The sequence below is a fragment of the Siniperca chuatsi genome, linkage group LG17 (genome assembly GCF_020085105.1).
Source record: "Siniperca chuatsi isolate FFG_IHB_CAS linkage group LG17, ASM2008510v1, whole genome shotgun sequence".
Taxonomy (NCBI): Eukaryota; Metazoa; Chordata; class Actinopteri; order Centrarchiformes; family Sinipercidae; genus Siniperca; species Siniperca chuatsi.
In genome coordinates this window covers 10,211,844-10,227,255 of record NC_058058.1, presented here as the reverse complement: position 1 = coordinate 10,227,255, position 15,412 = coordinate 10,211,844, and the positions used below count along the sequence as shown (strand labels likewise).

Here is a 15,412-nt window from a genome sequence, read left to right as displayed (position 1 = left end):
TATGAGCTCCACATGAAATTTTAATCTCTGGAATATTAGCTCACCGAGGGAGATACAAAATCAAATCAGGGGGTCGTGATTAAGCGGGTGAAGCGCATATCGACCCATTTAAATTCATATTAACCCGGCATCAAAATGTATGAGCCATGACACTGATGGCAGACATAATTTAGTGGTGTTATGTCTGTTTTGCAAAGTAAAGGTGTGATCCCTACATCACACATCTGTAAAAGAGAGAAAATTACACTTGATATGTAGATGATAGTTCCTGGACACTTGGAAATGTTAAAGGATTATGCTGGCGATATTCTGTATTTTTCTTATCAACAAATCCCTTGAATATACTAAAACCATCAATGAATATCTCCTATTAACAAGTGTTGCCTGTGTAGCTGAAGCCTAATATAGCTTATTACTCTGCTAAACACCTCCATTGTTGTCGAAAAATTATTAAAAACACATCAATGAGCCACAACGTTGCACATGAGCACAACGGTGACATTTTTCCTTCATTATAATGAACATGGGCACTGCAGTTAATTTTGGGTCAATCCCACATCTACCGTTCTGTTGCTGTAAAAACTTTTTTGAAAATGAAAGTATACATTTGTAACATTAAAAAAAAATGTCTTTGATAGGTATGAATAGGCTTGCGGCTCAGTGCCATAGACAGTGTAGGGAAGTATTGAGAGACGAACAAACATATTGTTGGTTTTGGTCTTTTCAATACAATAAGAAAAATATAGAATAACATCCTTACACTTATTCAGTGAAGCTGTTTAAGTGACATTCAATCTGTATCGTTAAATATATTTCAGATGTCACAACATATCAAAATTGATGTTAAGAGTTTGACCTTCAATGTTCTCCAGGAATCTTCCCGTACCTTTGCTTGAATTCCCATGCAACAGCACAGTTGAATGGCACATGGAAGGACATACCAAAAGCCAATTTTGTGCCATAGCGCTCACTGTGTCTTATGCTGGATGAATATTTTACCAGCTACACCAGCGGAGTGTAGGCCGAGCTGAGAGAGTTAGTTAAACAAAGCCCACCGCTGTGTTAGCATACTCAAAGGCTCAATAATGTATCACCCACTTTTGTTCCTTACACAGCATCTATCATCTCAGCATAATACGGAGTAGCTAGAAAGCCATTTTCCATAAGCAGTAATGGGACAAAGATTGACAATGTGTGCGTGTATGTGTGTGCATGGCTGTGAGTTTGTGCATGTATGGGATGTTGCACTGTGCAGGAGCGGTGTGTGTAATTACGTGAGTGAATGAGTGTAGATCTTAAAACCAAACTAAACACCTTAGTGCCTCTGGGCTGCTAGGACACACTTAGTTGTCATTGGCTTGGATTGCACTCATGGGAAGAATTCTGTAGCTGAATAATGTGATGTATTAAGCTGTGCTCTGCAGCAACGTATGGTAATTTGCAAGATTTTTATTTAATCAGGTAACATTGTATTCTAGCCAAATGGAACACTGCATGAGCAACGTGAGCCTCTAATCTTTTCCTCATGAGCATCATATTCTGCTCTTTTTATCTTTTGTATCTTATGAGAAAGAAACGTATTTTAAAAAACTTTGTGCACTGTGACAAACTTTGAATTGGTGTGAAAATGATACAGAGTGGTTAATTAATGGGCATAAGCAACCATACGTTAGTGAGTGGATGATCTTGTTGCAGCTACTAAGACTGCATGAGTAGCCTAATGTGAATAAATGAAATGATTGATCAGTGTGGTAGCTTACAGTGAGGTTGATGACGAATCAGGAATGCAGCCTATTGACTGTGTCAATATTGTGTCAATACACAGGAGAGGGGAGGTAATCATTTTTTGACACATAAAGATAGATTCTTTTGACCAAGGACATGTGTACAATACATGTATGTGCAGTACAACAGATTCTACTATACACTATAATAGAACTATACAATAAGGTACGTTTCCATTAGAGATGCACTGATCTGACGATCTACATTAAATACTGTTTCTGTGTCAATGTCATTATAAAATTCAGTGTTTCCACTATCACCACTATGTTCTTTCAGTCATAGCAGTCGGCCAACTCAGTGTTTAGTGCCATAGCATACCTGGCCTCATGTTACTTTACATAAAAATTATTCCAATGAGTTTCATGCAGTAAGGTATACAGATTTTCAATTTGGGGAAAAGCGAGGACTGGTATCTGTACAGTACAAGATATGGGCAGACACCCTGAGTTGAGGTATCTGAATCAGTTTTGGGAAAGAAAAAGTTGGATCAGTACATCCCTAGTTTCCATCCACCTGTTAACAAAAATTGTATGGCAATGCCAGAAATGTGGAAAAAAAGCCAAAATATTGCAATAAGGTTTCTAACGTTGGATGAAGTAAAACACCTGGCAAGAGATGTGACGACTGGGCGAAACACATCCTTTGAATACACTTTTTTGACGTTTCAGTGCCCATTTCTGCTTCTTCTGCTATAGACAAAGAATTCATATCATGCTGCCACTCACATTTACATGCCTCCAATACACTTGCAAACCGAAACAATAAACCAAACAAAAAAGAAGCTGCAATGAAATGCTACCATGTACTGTATCTGAGTTACCGGTGTTCAATTAATTATCTCATCTTCTCACATCATCTTGAATATATTCACGTACAGGTTTTGATAAAAACATGCACTGAATCACATTCTATTTTGCCAAAATTTCAGAATTTATCGTAACATTTTAATAGAAACATAACTGTAGCTTTCTCTCTAATCACTCTCAAACCTACAGGTGTACATGCCAAGGTGATTATAGCAATGCCACCCACAAAAAATGATTCAAATTATGAATTAGTGGAAAGATGTTATCTATAACAGAAAAATTAGGTTTAATTCAATTCCTTAAGCACTGAAAACTGTATGCCTACATGGTATGTTAGCATTCTTTATCTTAAATCTCTGCCAATACACATTTATCACAGCGCTATTAAAGCCATGTTTAATTGACAGGTGTTTTAGGCTGTTTGTTCAGACATAATATGGTAATTGGATTGAAAATGGCTGCCCTGCGTGATGGCACAGATCCTCCGCCTCACAGCCCTTTGTTTCCAACAGAAGGTTTGAATCAGGAATGTGGATTTCGTCAGCCCCCCAGTGAGCAGCAGAAGGACCTCACGCATTACCAGCTTGCACTCTCCCCGTCTTTCTTTTACTCCGTAACATGCTGTTCTGTGACTGAGCGCGTCTAGGTCGTAGACATTTGTGCATATGTTGGATTATGATGTGTGTTATAATGTATGTCTCAGTGTGTTTGTAAGGATATATATCAAATTGAGAGCGAGAATTCAAGTCTACAAAGTATCCCCATCTGTTTGTAGAATCTGACTTTGATGAATACATGTAGCCATTGTAGAAAACACACTTTGAACCTGACTTTTTTCAGTGCTGAAAAATGCTTCTGTACTAATGCAGGATAGATAAATTAGCTGCCATTTGTTGAATAGGCAGCAACTTACAAAATCTAATTCTCCCACCAAACTCTGACCCTGAAACCTTGTGAACACTTGTAGTTTCAAGTCTCCTGCAGCTTGGCTCTGCTAACAGCTGCATGGTGTGTATCTCCTGTTAATGGCTGCAGTGGACAGAGACAGGCTGTGATGTGGACACACTGTAATGTAAAGTCTTGGATGTGGATGGGGTTTGAAGTGAAGTGTCACAGAGGGGCTTGATAACAGACAGGATGGCAGAGTGTTGAAGACGCGTTTGACAACAGCCTCTACAAAGAGAAAAGTAGAGTGATCTTGCCATCCGCTCATCAGTGGCAACAGAAAATGTTGAGAAGCACTCATCAAAGGGCAGTAAGCTGCCCACCTGACTTCGCCTGCTGTTGTCTGACCAGCTGACTAGCCGGCTGACAGAATGATAGCTCCTTTGTAGTGCTATCTTTTTGTCTCCAAATCTTCTGGCTCCTCACAAATTAAACTCATGCTTTTGAAGTGAGTTGAGCGCTCATATGCTTCTCCCCGATCCTGCTTCCCCCTACTCCTTCCTTCCACTTGGTTAGCCTGCTTGTCTTTTGAATGCATTCTGCAGACTCAGGCTCCCACAGCAAGATCTAAGTGCAGATCCTCAACCTATATACAAGAGCACAGGAAAACTCCCTCTGGCATCTGCAAACTTGTCAGCAACACATCCTCACAGCAGCAGCAACACAGCATCTACTGCTTCCTTGCAGTTTTCTCCAACCAGACAACACGGAACCCCATTGTCTTTTTCTTTAATTGTGCTCCTTCGGGGTTCTGGTTAGTCACACAACAGGCCAGAGTGGCATACCTGAGGGAAGTGAATAGTGTAGTGTTAAACCAAGTATTGGCTTCAACATGCACACACACCCTCATAGTGTGTACCGGTGCTGAGAGGAGCAGCTGAGAAGCCCTGTAGAGCCAATTACACATACAACTCTAATCTTGTGAACAAGCTGAATGGAAAGAGAAGGAGAGGAGAGGAGAAAGAAGCAAGGATAAAGGGTGGAGGAGATGGGAGATGACAATAGTGGGGGGAAGGAAGGACAAGCAGGAATGGATTGATGGAAAACGAAAGGGAAGTAGTACGACAAATGGAAGAGAGAAGGAGGGAGAGTGCTGAAGTGAGTAAGAAATGAAAAGTGTTGACAAAAAGAAGAGTTGGCGAAATAGGGGATATGGAGAGGTCAGTGGTGTGGAAAGGGGGGGAAAGAAAGACAAAATGGGGTAAAGGAATCAGGGAGATATAGTATGAGAAAAGAGTGAGTGTTGGCAAGGGAGTGAGGGCAGCTCCGAGCCTCAACATGGCGTTAGATGCAGTGCCCCTAGTCAAGACACATATCTGTCAAACTTTTATCAGTTAAATGGATACAGCCCTGAGAGCCCCATAGGCGGAACGCGAGACTTCTAACGGCTGACGTCTCTTTTCCCTCAAGCGTTGTCAAAAGGCAACAAGGGCTTCCTTTAATGTGTTATATCTGTCTGTTATGTCAGCTGCTTCCATCTCTGTCTTTCTCTCCAGCTTTCTCTTTCTTCCTTTTTCACTCTTTCACCTTTTGCACCATGATCTATAAGTCCTATTTTGTCCCCCCCACCAGCATGGTAATGTTCTCAGAAATTACAGTGAGGTAAACAGAGCACGGTGTCGAAATGAAATAACAGCTACCGGGCTGTCAGCTATAGCGAGGATGCCATCCGTCAGTGGGAAATGACAAGTCGGGCACCTCCCCGTCTCACACACAGTTGGGTTCCTCCTGTCCTCCTCGTGGCAAGGTGAAGGAATTATGCTCATTAGCCTTCTACAACACTGGCCAATGGCAAGGGGACAGACACAACTGCCATCACATACATAAAAAGCTTCTGGGAAACATATACACTTAAAGCAAAAAAGATACAGCCACAGCATTACAGTATATATATTTGAGGGAACACACGCTACTCTGAGATAGGATATATGCACAGGTGCACACACGAGCACATACACCTCAATTACCGTTTCATTCATAGCCTGACAGCAGAGTGTGCGCGAAGGCTGACATTAAAGGAAATTAAATCTCCTTGTGGAATGGGCCAGCCCATCTCACCTCCCGTCAAAATGCTCCCATTTCCACTCGTCCCCGTAACCTTCTCATCTGGGTATTTAGGGCTTTGTGGTGCGGATCATCATCAAAGAGGAAACTTAGCGAGGCGACCGTGCGTAGACGAAGCCTCCCCATGATAATCCCCCAGCAAACGTAGCCCTCTACTATTAGCACCCACACACAAATTACTGCTTCACGTTCTGTCGCACTCTTTCACCGCATGTACCATCACATGCTTTTTGGAGAAAGTGCTTTCATTCAAAAGAGTGCCCCCCCTCACACACACACACACATAAACTTTCGTATCCTTGGCTTAGCCCAGTGAGTGAGTCCCTCAGTTAACTCTTTGATCCAGACCTCCTGTCTGCATTGGGATACGAAGCCTATTTGACATAATCCTGAAAAACATCACCTCACATAACCAGCAAAACTCAAAGGAAAGCGCAGCTGCGCAGCTACACACACCAAATGGACTAACTAGGAGAGTGACACGTGTACAATAGATTTTTATGGGCAGATTTAATTAAGCCTCATTCACTGCCAAATCCTGTGTTATACAAATACTTGTGAGTCCTTTCTCACTCGCTCTGAAGCACATAAATGTGACAAACCTGCAGGAGAAGGAGGAGTTTAGTTTGCCCCCGAAGTTAGGTAATTGAGTTCTTGGTTAAAGGAGAAAGACTGCGTTTTTCTTGCTTTCACGTCGGGCACCGGCTTTCTCCCAAAGGCTTTAATCAGATCAAACATGTCCTGTCAGATAAGACGGCTAATTAATCAGGGGAGGGACCAGTCTTCTCCTCTGACAGATGGAGAGATGGAGGCTGGTGGAGGCACTTCCTCTCCTCCTCCTTAACCTCTTCCACCGCCATCAACAGAAAGCAAAACAAGACAAAGTGAGACAGTGTAGCCTGTGGCGAAGCACAGAGAGTCTGTAAAGATTCTCGAAGACCGTGTTTACATGCAGGCTGCAACTGAAGTATCTCCACAACCCCCGACTGAGAAGAAGACAGACTTCGGTATTGAAGTTGCTGTTTACAGTACTGCATATATGCATGTGAAATAGATCACTGAAAATTCACGTTTCTCATATTTTTAGGCATTTATTTGAAGCTGAATCAACTGAATTCAAAGTAAAGTAGTGCTATTACCAGATTACAAGGTTCCTTGTGGTTTAGGAAAGAAAACTGTATCATACTCAATTTTAGCTACATGCATAATGTCTTAATTTTCTTTGGGTGAAAGTCAGTTAGTTCTTCTCTTGTTTTGTTGCCAGTTCTTAAGGTTTATGAGACTAAACTTGGCCAGTCCTGAACTAAAACTTGAACATTAATATAATTCCATACATTTTTATAGATGTATGTCTTGATAAATTGCTATTGTTATTCACGATAGATTTGGTAGCCTTCATTATTATTACATAAATCCCAACACAGATTATTGCCTTTCCACATGGTGATGCTCCTTTCAAAGGCCTTCCACTGCTCACATTATTGATCTAAACGAGATTATAAAGCTTTCTGATATGAAAGGCTGTTATTAAGGCTGAGAAGGAAATTTACTTTGGATGCGTTGCATGAAATACAAAATTTAAAGTGGAGTTTACAATGACACCAAAAAATGAACCGAAGGATCAACATCCATTAACACATTTTCAGTGGAGTACATTCAGTTGACTGACTTGAAAATAAATGGACCCCAAATTTTAAATAGACGGTACAAGATTAACATCTTCCACTGAGGGTGCCAGGAGTTTCTACTGTCGTCTACAAATAACTGTGAGCTGAAGTGGATGAAAATCATATAAAAATGTTACAGTAATTATTCACTCATCACATTACGCTGGCCACCAATCACAGTATAGATGCCTTTTTGTAATATTGCTTTTGCTCTTGTTAGCTTTAACCCGGGGTGGTTCTTGCTGCTATTGGATGAAAAGTTTGGAGATGTGGATGTTGGATAAAGAGGAGATGTGATGAATGAGAGCTGGCTGCCTGATTGGATAGATTACTTAGTACCTGAGTGGGAGGATGGATTGAATGTAATTTGATATGTCAGAAACGAATATTCCAATGTGCATACAGCATCATAAAGATACATAATTAGAGATCAGGTAACATAATGTAGTTTCATGCTTAATTTAGAGACTGACTGACTTAGATGGATGGAAAGCTGGTTGACTTACATGGTGGCTACCTGGCTCAGTGACTGATTGACTGGTGGGGCTGGGCTGCTGTATCCAGCTGTTCTACTGTAGAGCTCACAGGGCCCTCTGCTACCTCAGGCTCAACCCACCACCAGCTGTGCAGCTTCACCTAGCTAGCAACAGCCTCTGGGCACTACAGAGAAAACGCTGTTGTACAATGCACACTACACAGCCTCTCACGCTCTGTTTTTATCTCTATTTCTCTTGATCTTTAAACGTAACACTTCAATTTGGGTAAAAAGAAACACACCTAGAAGACTCCTAGCAACCTATTGTAAATATGTACAGCATGCAGGATGTTAATAGAGACTTGCACTGTCTTAATACTTTCCACTCACACAAATCCATAATGCAGCCTACACACTCACTGTTTCACATAGAGCCAGAGGCACAGTAACTTCTGATGTATCCATATTGCATGTGAGCATATGAATGTCATGGTATACTGGGGCTGGGCCCAAAAGCACGACCAGGAGAGCGAGTGTGCAGTAGTAGGTTCCGTTTATTTAGATGAACACACAATACCAGGAACCAGGAGTGTGGAGGCTGGAGGCTGGAAGCCGGTGGGCTGGAGACAGACAGCAGACCACCATGAGGCTGAGGAGAGCAGGCAGGCTGAGGCCGGAATGCCAAGGCAAGGCAGGTGAGAGGTGTGGTGAAGTCCTCCTGGAAAGCCGGTGGGCAACGCGGAGGCAGGTGACCCAAGTGAACCTGGACACAGGGAGTTAAGCAGGTTAATCAGGCGTTCTCATAACATGCAGGTAATTTCTTAGAGGGGCAGACAAGCGCCGAAGGTAAACTGACGATCTGGCGAAGACTGTTGAGAAGAGCCAGGTAGATAAACTCTCAGGTGTGATTGTGGATGGAGAACATGTGAGCAGCAGTAGATGGTTCGCAGGTGTGTCATTTGCTGATTGGCAGTACCTCAGGCTGTGCCCCACAGCATACACACACACACACACACACACACTCACACACACACAAGGAGACTAACAGGGCACAGACAGACAGGAACACTAGGAATGGTACAGCCGTACCATGACAATAAATATGTGATTGTCAGTAAGGCCAAACATCATGTGAGTTCAGCTAGAGTTTGGTTCTACTGTTGGCAACATTGCAACGTGTTACGTGATGGCTCACGACACAAAGCTGATGTATATATGTCTTTGACAATTCCTACAACTGTTAGTGATACATTATTTCTTATCTTTTCCTCCTCTCTCCTCTATCCACCCCCGCCCCCTGCTCTTCTACCTCCTGGCCTTGCAGCAACAGGAGCAGGACCCCACCAACCTGTACATCTCCAACCTGCCGGTGTCTATGGATGAGCAGGAGCTGGAGAACATGCTGAAGCCCCTGGGTCACGTCATCTCCACGAGGATACTGAGGGATGCCAACGGGGTCAGCAGAGGAGTCGGCTTTGCCAGGTACACAATAATAATGATGACATGGAGGCATCAGTTTAAAGACACTCACTCAATGGGTTATCCTGGTGCTACTATGAAAGCAATAATTGTTTTTTAAGTAATGAATTACAGTACATATGCCATCATACTGCACTTGGGTCAAATCTTAATTCCATTCTGTACATATTTGTTGTGGTTACGTTACGCATCCCTACCCTTCTGGTACTTTATGGATGCTGCAGCAGTCACAAGGAATAATTTGCATATGGATTTGACCCACATAAGTTGTGCAAACTCTCTTATAAATGCACAGACTAAAGTGCACACATGAAGCGTATACAAATAGACCCAGGTACGTATGAATGCACTGGCATACAGGCACGCACTACTTATTATGTGCATACACACATTCACACTAAAAAGACACTTGTCAGATAAATCCTGCCTATGAGCAGTGGAAACTTTAAAAGGTGAAATGTTCTTTGCCAAGCCTGTTTGGCAGTGCGTCTGCCAGTGGAGGAATTTGTCTTAGTTCATGCCTGTGCATCAGAGTGTGTGTGCCCGTGTGAATGTGCGCGCGTGCCTGCACATTCACACACTTTCACGGATACCAGCAATTACCCCCTTGTCCATACAGTATAGCCAGGGCTGCTATATTTTCACCACCAAGCCTACCACTGAACAGTTTATTTCTTTTTCTACTTATAAAAGTTTCCACTTCAGCTTGTTAATCCCCCAAAGTCATAAACCGCTCTGTCCTTGTCCTCGGCAGCAGCCACCAGGCTCTCATTCCTGTCCTCACATTTCTCCCTTGTTTACCCAGAGGAGGCCACTGACGGCCACAGCACCGCCATCTTGCAGGGATTTTTCTTAATCACCTGCTCTGGCTGAACTCCTCTCCTATTCCCTCCTCTATTACCGAGGGTTACAGCAGGACAGACAAGCACACACACACACACACACACACACACACACACACACACACACACGCACACAGGCACGTATGCACAAACACGAGCATTTGCACAAACAGGCCTCTACACGTGCATAAGCACACATGCGTGCACGTGTGCACATATACCCACACACACATTCATAAGCAGATTTACATGTACACACACAGACAGGTAGGCAGCCTCCTGCAGGCCAACAAGCAGAGCATAGCAACAACCTGCCACAAGCCACCTGTTCAGGCAGCCCTCAGTGGGAGGAGGAAGAGACATGATGGAAAGGGAGAGTGAGACAGCAGGAGAGAGAGGGACAGGAGTGTGAAACAATGGCCAGGTAAAAATAACTAATCATAGAAGCTATTATAAAGAGAAAGAGAAGGTGATGAGAAGGAGAAGGCAGTATGAGACGGAGATAGATTGAGGAATAGAAAGTGAAATGACTAAGTGTGGGTCTGGAAGAAAATGTGAGAAGTGAATGAGTGGTGTTTTGGTTAGATAAGGAGAAAAAAGAACAAATGAGAGAGGTACGGAAGATTTTATTATCAGTTTAGGGATCAAGAAATAAAAGAGAATGGTTGTAATTGATCAGTACAGGTCTGAAAAAGAAGCCACAAAGAGATTTGGACAATGGAGATAAAATAAATCAATGTATTTTATGAATTGTTGAGCTCCCGTTAGCTGTGTCAACAGACAGACAGACAGGGTTGGGCCATGAGGGGCATTAGAGAGAGTAAACTGAGCTAAGTGTTTGTGGGCCGATCCATTAGTGTTATCAGAGCCCATTACTCCAGCCCCAGCACTAATCATTGCAGACAGCAGCACCTGATGCCATTAACCGGCAGCACACAGAGAAAAGCCAGCCTGCCTCACTACCTACCTGGCTGGCTCTCCGACTGACTGGCTATCCCAAAAGCCTGACTGACCAACAGACAGTCTGGCTGACCGATTTGTTTCCCTATGACTGCCTAACAGCCTGTCTGCCTTATTTACTCCTTGTCTACCCACCTGTTTTTTTGTCTACCTACCTGCTGGAAAGAGTGAAGGAGAAACGGCGTTGAGGAGGAGGCAAACAATGAATAGCCAGAGGGGATGTGAGGAGGCTGGATAAAGAGCGCTAGGGAATAGCGAGGGAAGCTAAGCATCAACACTTCCAGTCAGAGAATCACTTGAAACTCTGCAGAAGGGTGTTGCATTCAACCTGATTTTCAGCCCCTGTTAAAATGGACAGCAAAAACATCCCAACAAAAAAATCTAACCACATACCATCATTATTTCACAATCACTAAGTGTGCACTGTGTACAGGATTGTTAGGCTTTAGTGAAAAAGAGCAAAAGAGATAGAGTTTAGCTGTGCTTCATGCAGAGCCTCTCTGCCATCTCGCTGCCTTCTAAAGTGAAAGCATTATGGAGGGGTTATTGGCATGTTTAGTGCAGTTGCGTGTGAGAACATGGATTAGGAGCATATTATGAAAGTGTGCATACATGCATACAGATTATATGTAAACATAAACACACTGCATATTCATTTCAATTCAATGATGCTTTATTGACATGATGCTTTCATCAAAAAATGCTGCCAATGCATATACACAAATGAATAGTACATACAAAAGAAGTTATGATGTACTCGAAGAATACAGTACATGGAATATAACAACTAAACACTTAAATAAATTGAGAAATAAAGAATAAATGTCACATGAACTGTTTGAATAAGCTCTTCTCTTGGGAGGGAAGGACAGGCTGGAATTTTGTGAAAATTCTATATATAATACATAGGAGGCTATCTGTAAGGACATGCTATCTGTAAGGAAACTTCCTTTGTTTCACACTGGGCACAGAATAGTTTTATATAACATAGAACTGGATATAAAATTCTTTTTTTGGTACTGACCGAAATATGCCCTTAGCACTGAGCATTGAATACTGTCAGGTACTGAAAGCTGCAATAGATGGCTTACTTGTATTTATACTCTTTTTAGTCTCTTTTCTTATTCTTTGATCAAACAGTCACCAATTTAAATCATAATTTTACCAGTTTTAGACCATTTTATTTAGGTGTAGGTCTTGTATGGCTGCTTGTGTTTAGACATTTAACATTTGAGGAGTCTGTCTTTTGTTAAAAGAAAATATATCACATAATAAATATAATAAATAAAATCTTAAAATTTCAAACCATAAACAGTCCTTAGTGTTTTTATTGATCTCATTTCTAGTTGCTGACTGCTAGCGATGTGTTAAAGGCCAGTTGTCGTGATTAGTGATCAACTGAGTCACACTGGCTGGTTAATTTCAGTCTTCCCAAACACAGGAGGGACAGAGGGAAACGAAAGAGTGATGGGGAAAAAGGTGGATACAGGGTCAGTGAGAGATGGATGATGCCAGGAAGTGTGAAAGATTACATATTCTAAAAAGAGAGGTAGGCAGAGGAAAAGGGAGAAAGATGTTGATGTAGATAGGGTGTAACAGAGAAACAAAAGGATGGACGGAGAAGGAAGGAAAGGAGGGCACGGAAAGTGAGAGAGATGGGGCGGTAGAGAGTGAGGGTAACGCTGAAAGATGGAGGAAATAACCACAGTTGAAAGACGGGGAGGAATGAGAGAGACGTCAAAAAGAAGAGGTGCAGACGGGCAGGGAGTAAGATGGATGGGACGGAGAGAGCGATAAAAAAGCTATGGTAAAAAAAGAAGGATGAAGGTAGAGATAGGAGAAGGATGAGAGATGGAGGACACAGAAGTGAGAGGCTGACAGGATGATATGAGTATTCTTGGAGGTGAGAGCGAATAAAGCATGAAAATCTGGAAAGCAGTGAATTCTGTACATTCCAAGAGCATATTATCATAGGCATAGCAATCACTCAAGGCTGCATTTAAAAACTGTCTCATTTAAATGTGAGTCCTTTGTGAGTTTATAGTAAAGAATCTGCATGGTAACATACTGTATGTACACTAGGTGAAAATTCATGTAAGAGGCTATGTTTGTTTTTTTGATGTTACTGTAACTGAACGTGGTAATGTTTGATATATAGGGAAAGGTATGATATACCAGTAATAATAATGATGTGATGGACAAAAGCACAACATTATTCCTAATTTTCCTTATCGTTATTATTACATACATTGATACATTGAATTGATATGATATTGATTGGTACAGATATCCATGGTGGCCAGAGGATGAATCCTAATGACTTTACCATAACTCCTGTAGCGTCACCAGCATGTCAAAGTTTTAACTTATACAGTGAAATATCTCAATGTCTACTGGATGGGTTGGCACAAATGTTTATACAGACATTCATGTTCCACAGAGGGTGAATACTAAAGACTTTGGTCCCTTGACTTTTCCTCTATGAGGTTCACATTCTTAGTTTTCAGTGAAATTTAGTACACACATCCATGTTCCCCTCAGGGTGAATTGTAATAACTTCAGTGATTCCTATTCATGACTATTCATGTAGCACCATCATCAGGTCTAAATTTCCATTTTCCAATACTTTGGTTTATGATTATAGCTGCAGCTTCAGCTGTACTTTTTGATTAGTGCTATTTGATTAATTAATGTTAGCATGCTAAAATGGTAGATTAAGATGGTGAACATGGTAAACATTATGCCTGGTAGCCTTGTCATTGTGAGCAAGTTAACATGCTCATGTAAGCATTTAGCTCAAAGCACCACAGTGTACAGCCTCACAGAGCCGATAGCATGACTGTAGACTTTTAGTCTTGTCAGTCAATAATACAGTAATTAAAAGTCAAGATGTCACGTGTGAGGACTTTTTCAAATTCGTTAGGAATAAAGGTATTTTAAAGGTAAGGAGCTACTGTAGGAGTAGGTCAGCATTATATTCATGGTTTCCACACAATGGTGAGGTAAAGAAACTGAGGCGTTGCAGTTCACACCGGTGACACCTGTTCTTGCACCTGTTCGTGGGATGATGGGGACAGCGTACATGGCTCACAGTCTGAGTTTTAAAATCAGGGCTAGGAAATTAGCGTAACTTGCTCAAATTTCCTCAGAAGTTTGCATTTCTCCTCACAACACAGCACAAGGATAAAAAAAAATACATTTGTGCATTTTTATGTGTTTGATATACTTATGTAAGTGTTTTGATGTGATGTGTATTAGTGTCTGCGTGCTTATGATGTGAGAGATCAGAGCCGTCCCGCTGGTCAGCTGCTCGGACCATAGGTGTTTGATCCAGTGGCTGAAAAAAGTCAGCTTCCTGTATTCTCTCTCCCACTCTAGAAATCTGAATCATTACTAGCCATAAGGATACCCCCCTTTCTTCTACTTCTTCTACATCCCTTTAGCCTGTTTTTTTCAGTCTTTGTCTGCTTTCTCTTTTTTATCAGGTGGGGAGGAAAGGCTGCATAATGAGTCTTTCCCTAGAAACCCAGAATTTCATTGTGAACTTTTGACTCATGCAGATGATGACATTCCCCAGCAGATAGTCAGACAGACTCTGGATAGTTTCATTTTTAGAATGAATAGAATGATACTACCCAGCCAGCAGGACATAGTCTAGTGGGTGACTAGTTCTATTGTTGTAAATATGTCATCAGTGGCAGTATTTAACCTCCATGTGTGAAGGGTTCCAGTGCAACATGGAAACAAACTATGTTGAGTTGTTTAAAAAAAAAAGAAAATGACTGTAGCACTGCTCTCTCTGATATATTTTTGTTTACAAATGGTACCTTGGTCTAGATGATGCCAGAGGTATTGTTACCTGTTTGAGATTGAAGTGACTGTCATTCTGTTTTGTGCCATAAATAAACCTCCATTTGTACCATAAAGTAATTCAGTATATTCACCACAAGTATTCCCTTTTTGTCATAATTTAGTGCAGAGGTTAAGTATTTTTATTTCTAATGGCTATAGAATGGTCAGTGTTAACCTTTGCTACAAATGGATAGTGAATATTTTTAAATTAAACCCTAAGTGTCACTTTTTGTTGCAGGATGGAGTCCACAGAGAAATGTGAAGTAGTGATACAGCACTTCAATGGAAAATACCTGAAAACCCCGCCAGGCATTCCAGGTGAGTCTCCCCTCCTTTGCTTTACATTACTCTCGCATCACTCTGTTGCTTTCTTTCGTAGAAAATCATCCCCTTTGAAATGAGAAACTTCCTTTCTAATTCAATTATGGTAATTTCTCATCTCAGATCTGCCGGACAGCTTGATAGATTGTGTACACCGTTGTTTCTGACACCTGAAGCTAGCTGTCAGGACTATGGCTGAATAGATGACTGTTCTGT

The 15,412-nt window shown here is 41.7% G+C and overlaps 1 protein-coding gene across 5 annotated transcripts in view; it reads left to right on the top strand.

Annotated features, from left to right (window-relative positions):
• rbms3 (RNA binding motif, single stranded interacting protein) overlaps nt 1–15,412 on the top strand; it is a 287,297-nt gene that overhangs the window by 196,092 nt on the left and 75,793 nt on the right. For 4 of the 5 annotated variants that reach the window (XM_044170808.1, XM_044170812.1, XM_044170809.1 and 1 more), the window contains 2 exons: nt 9,067–9,224; nt 15,114–15,193. In XM_044170808.1, coding sequence (XP_044026743.1) covers nt 9,067–9,224; nt 15,114–15,193 — 238 coding nt within the window. Of the gene's footprint in view, nt 1–9,057; nt 9,225–15,113; nt 15,194–15,412 lie in introns of all 5 variants that reach the window. The other variant, XM_044170807.1, reaches the window with a different exon arrangement.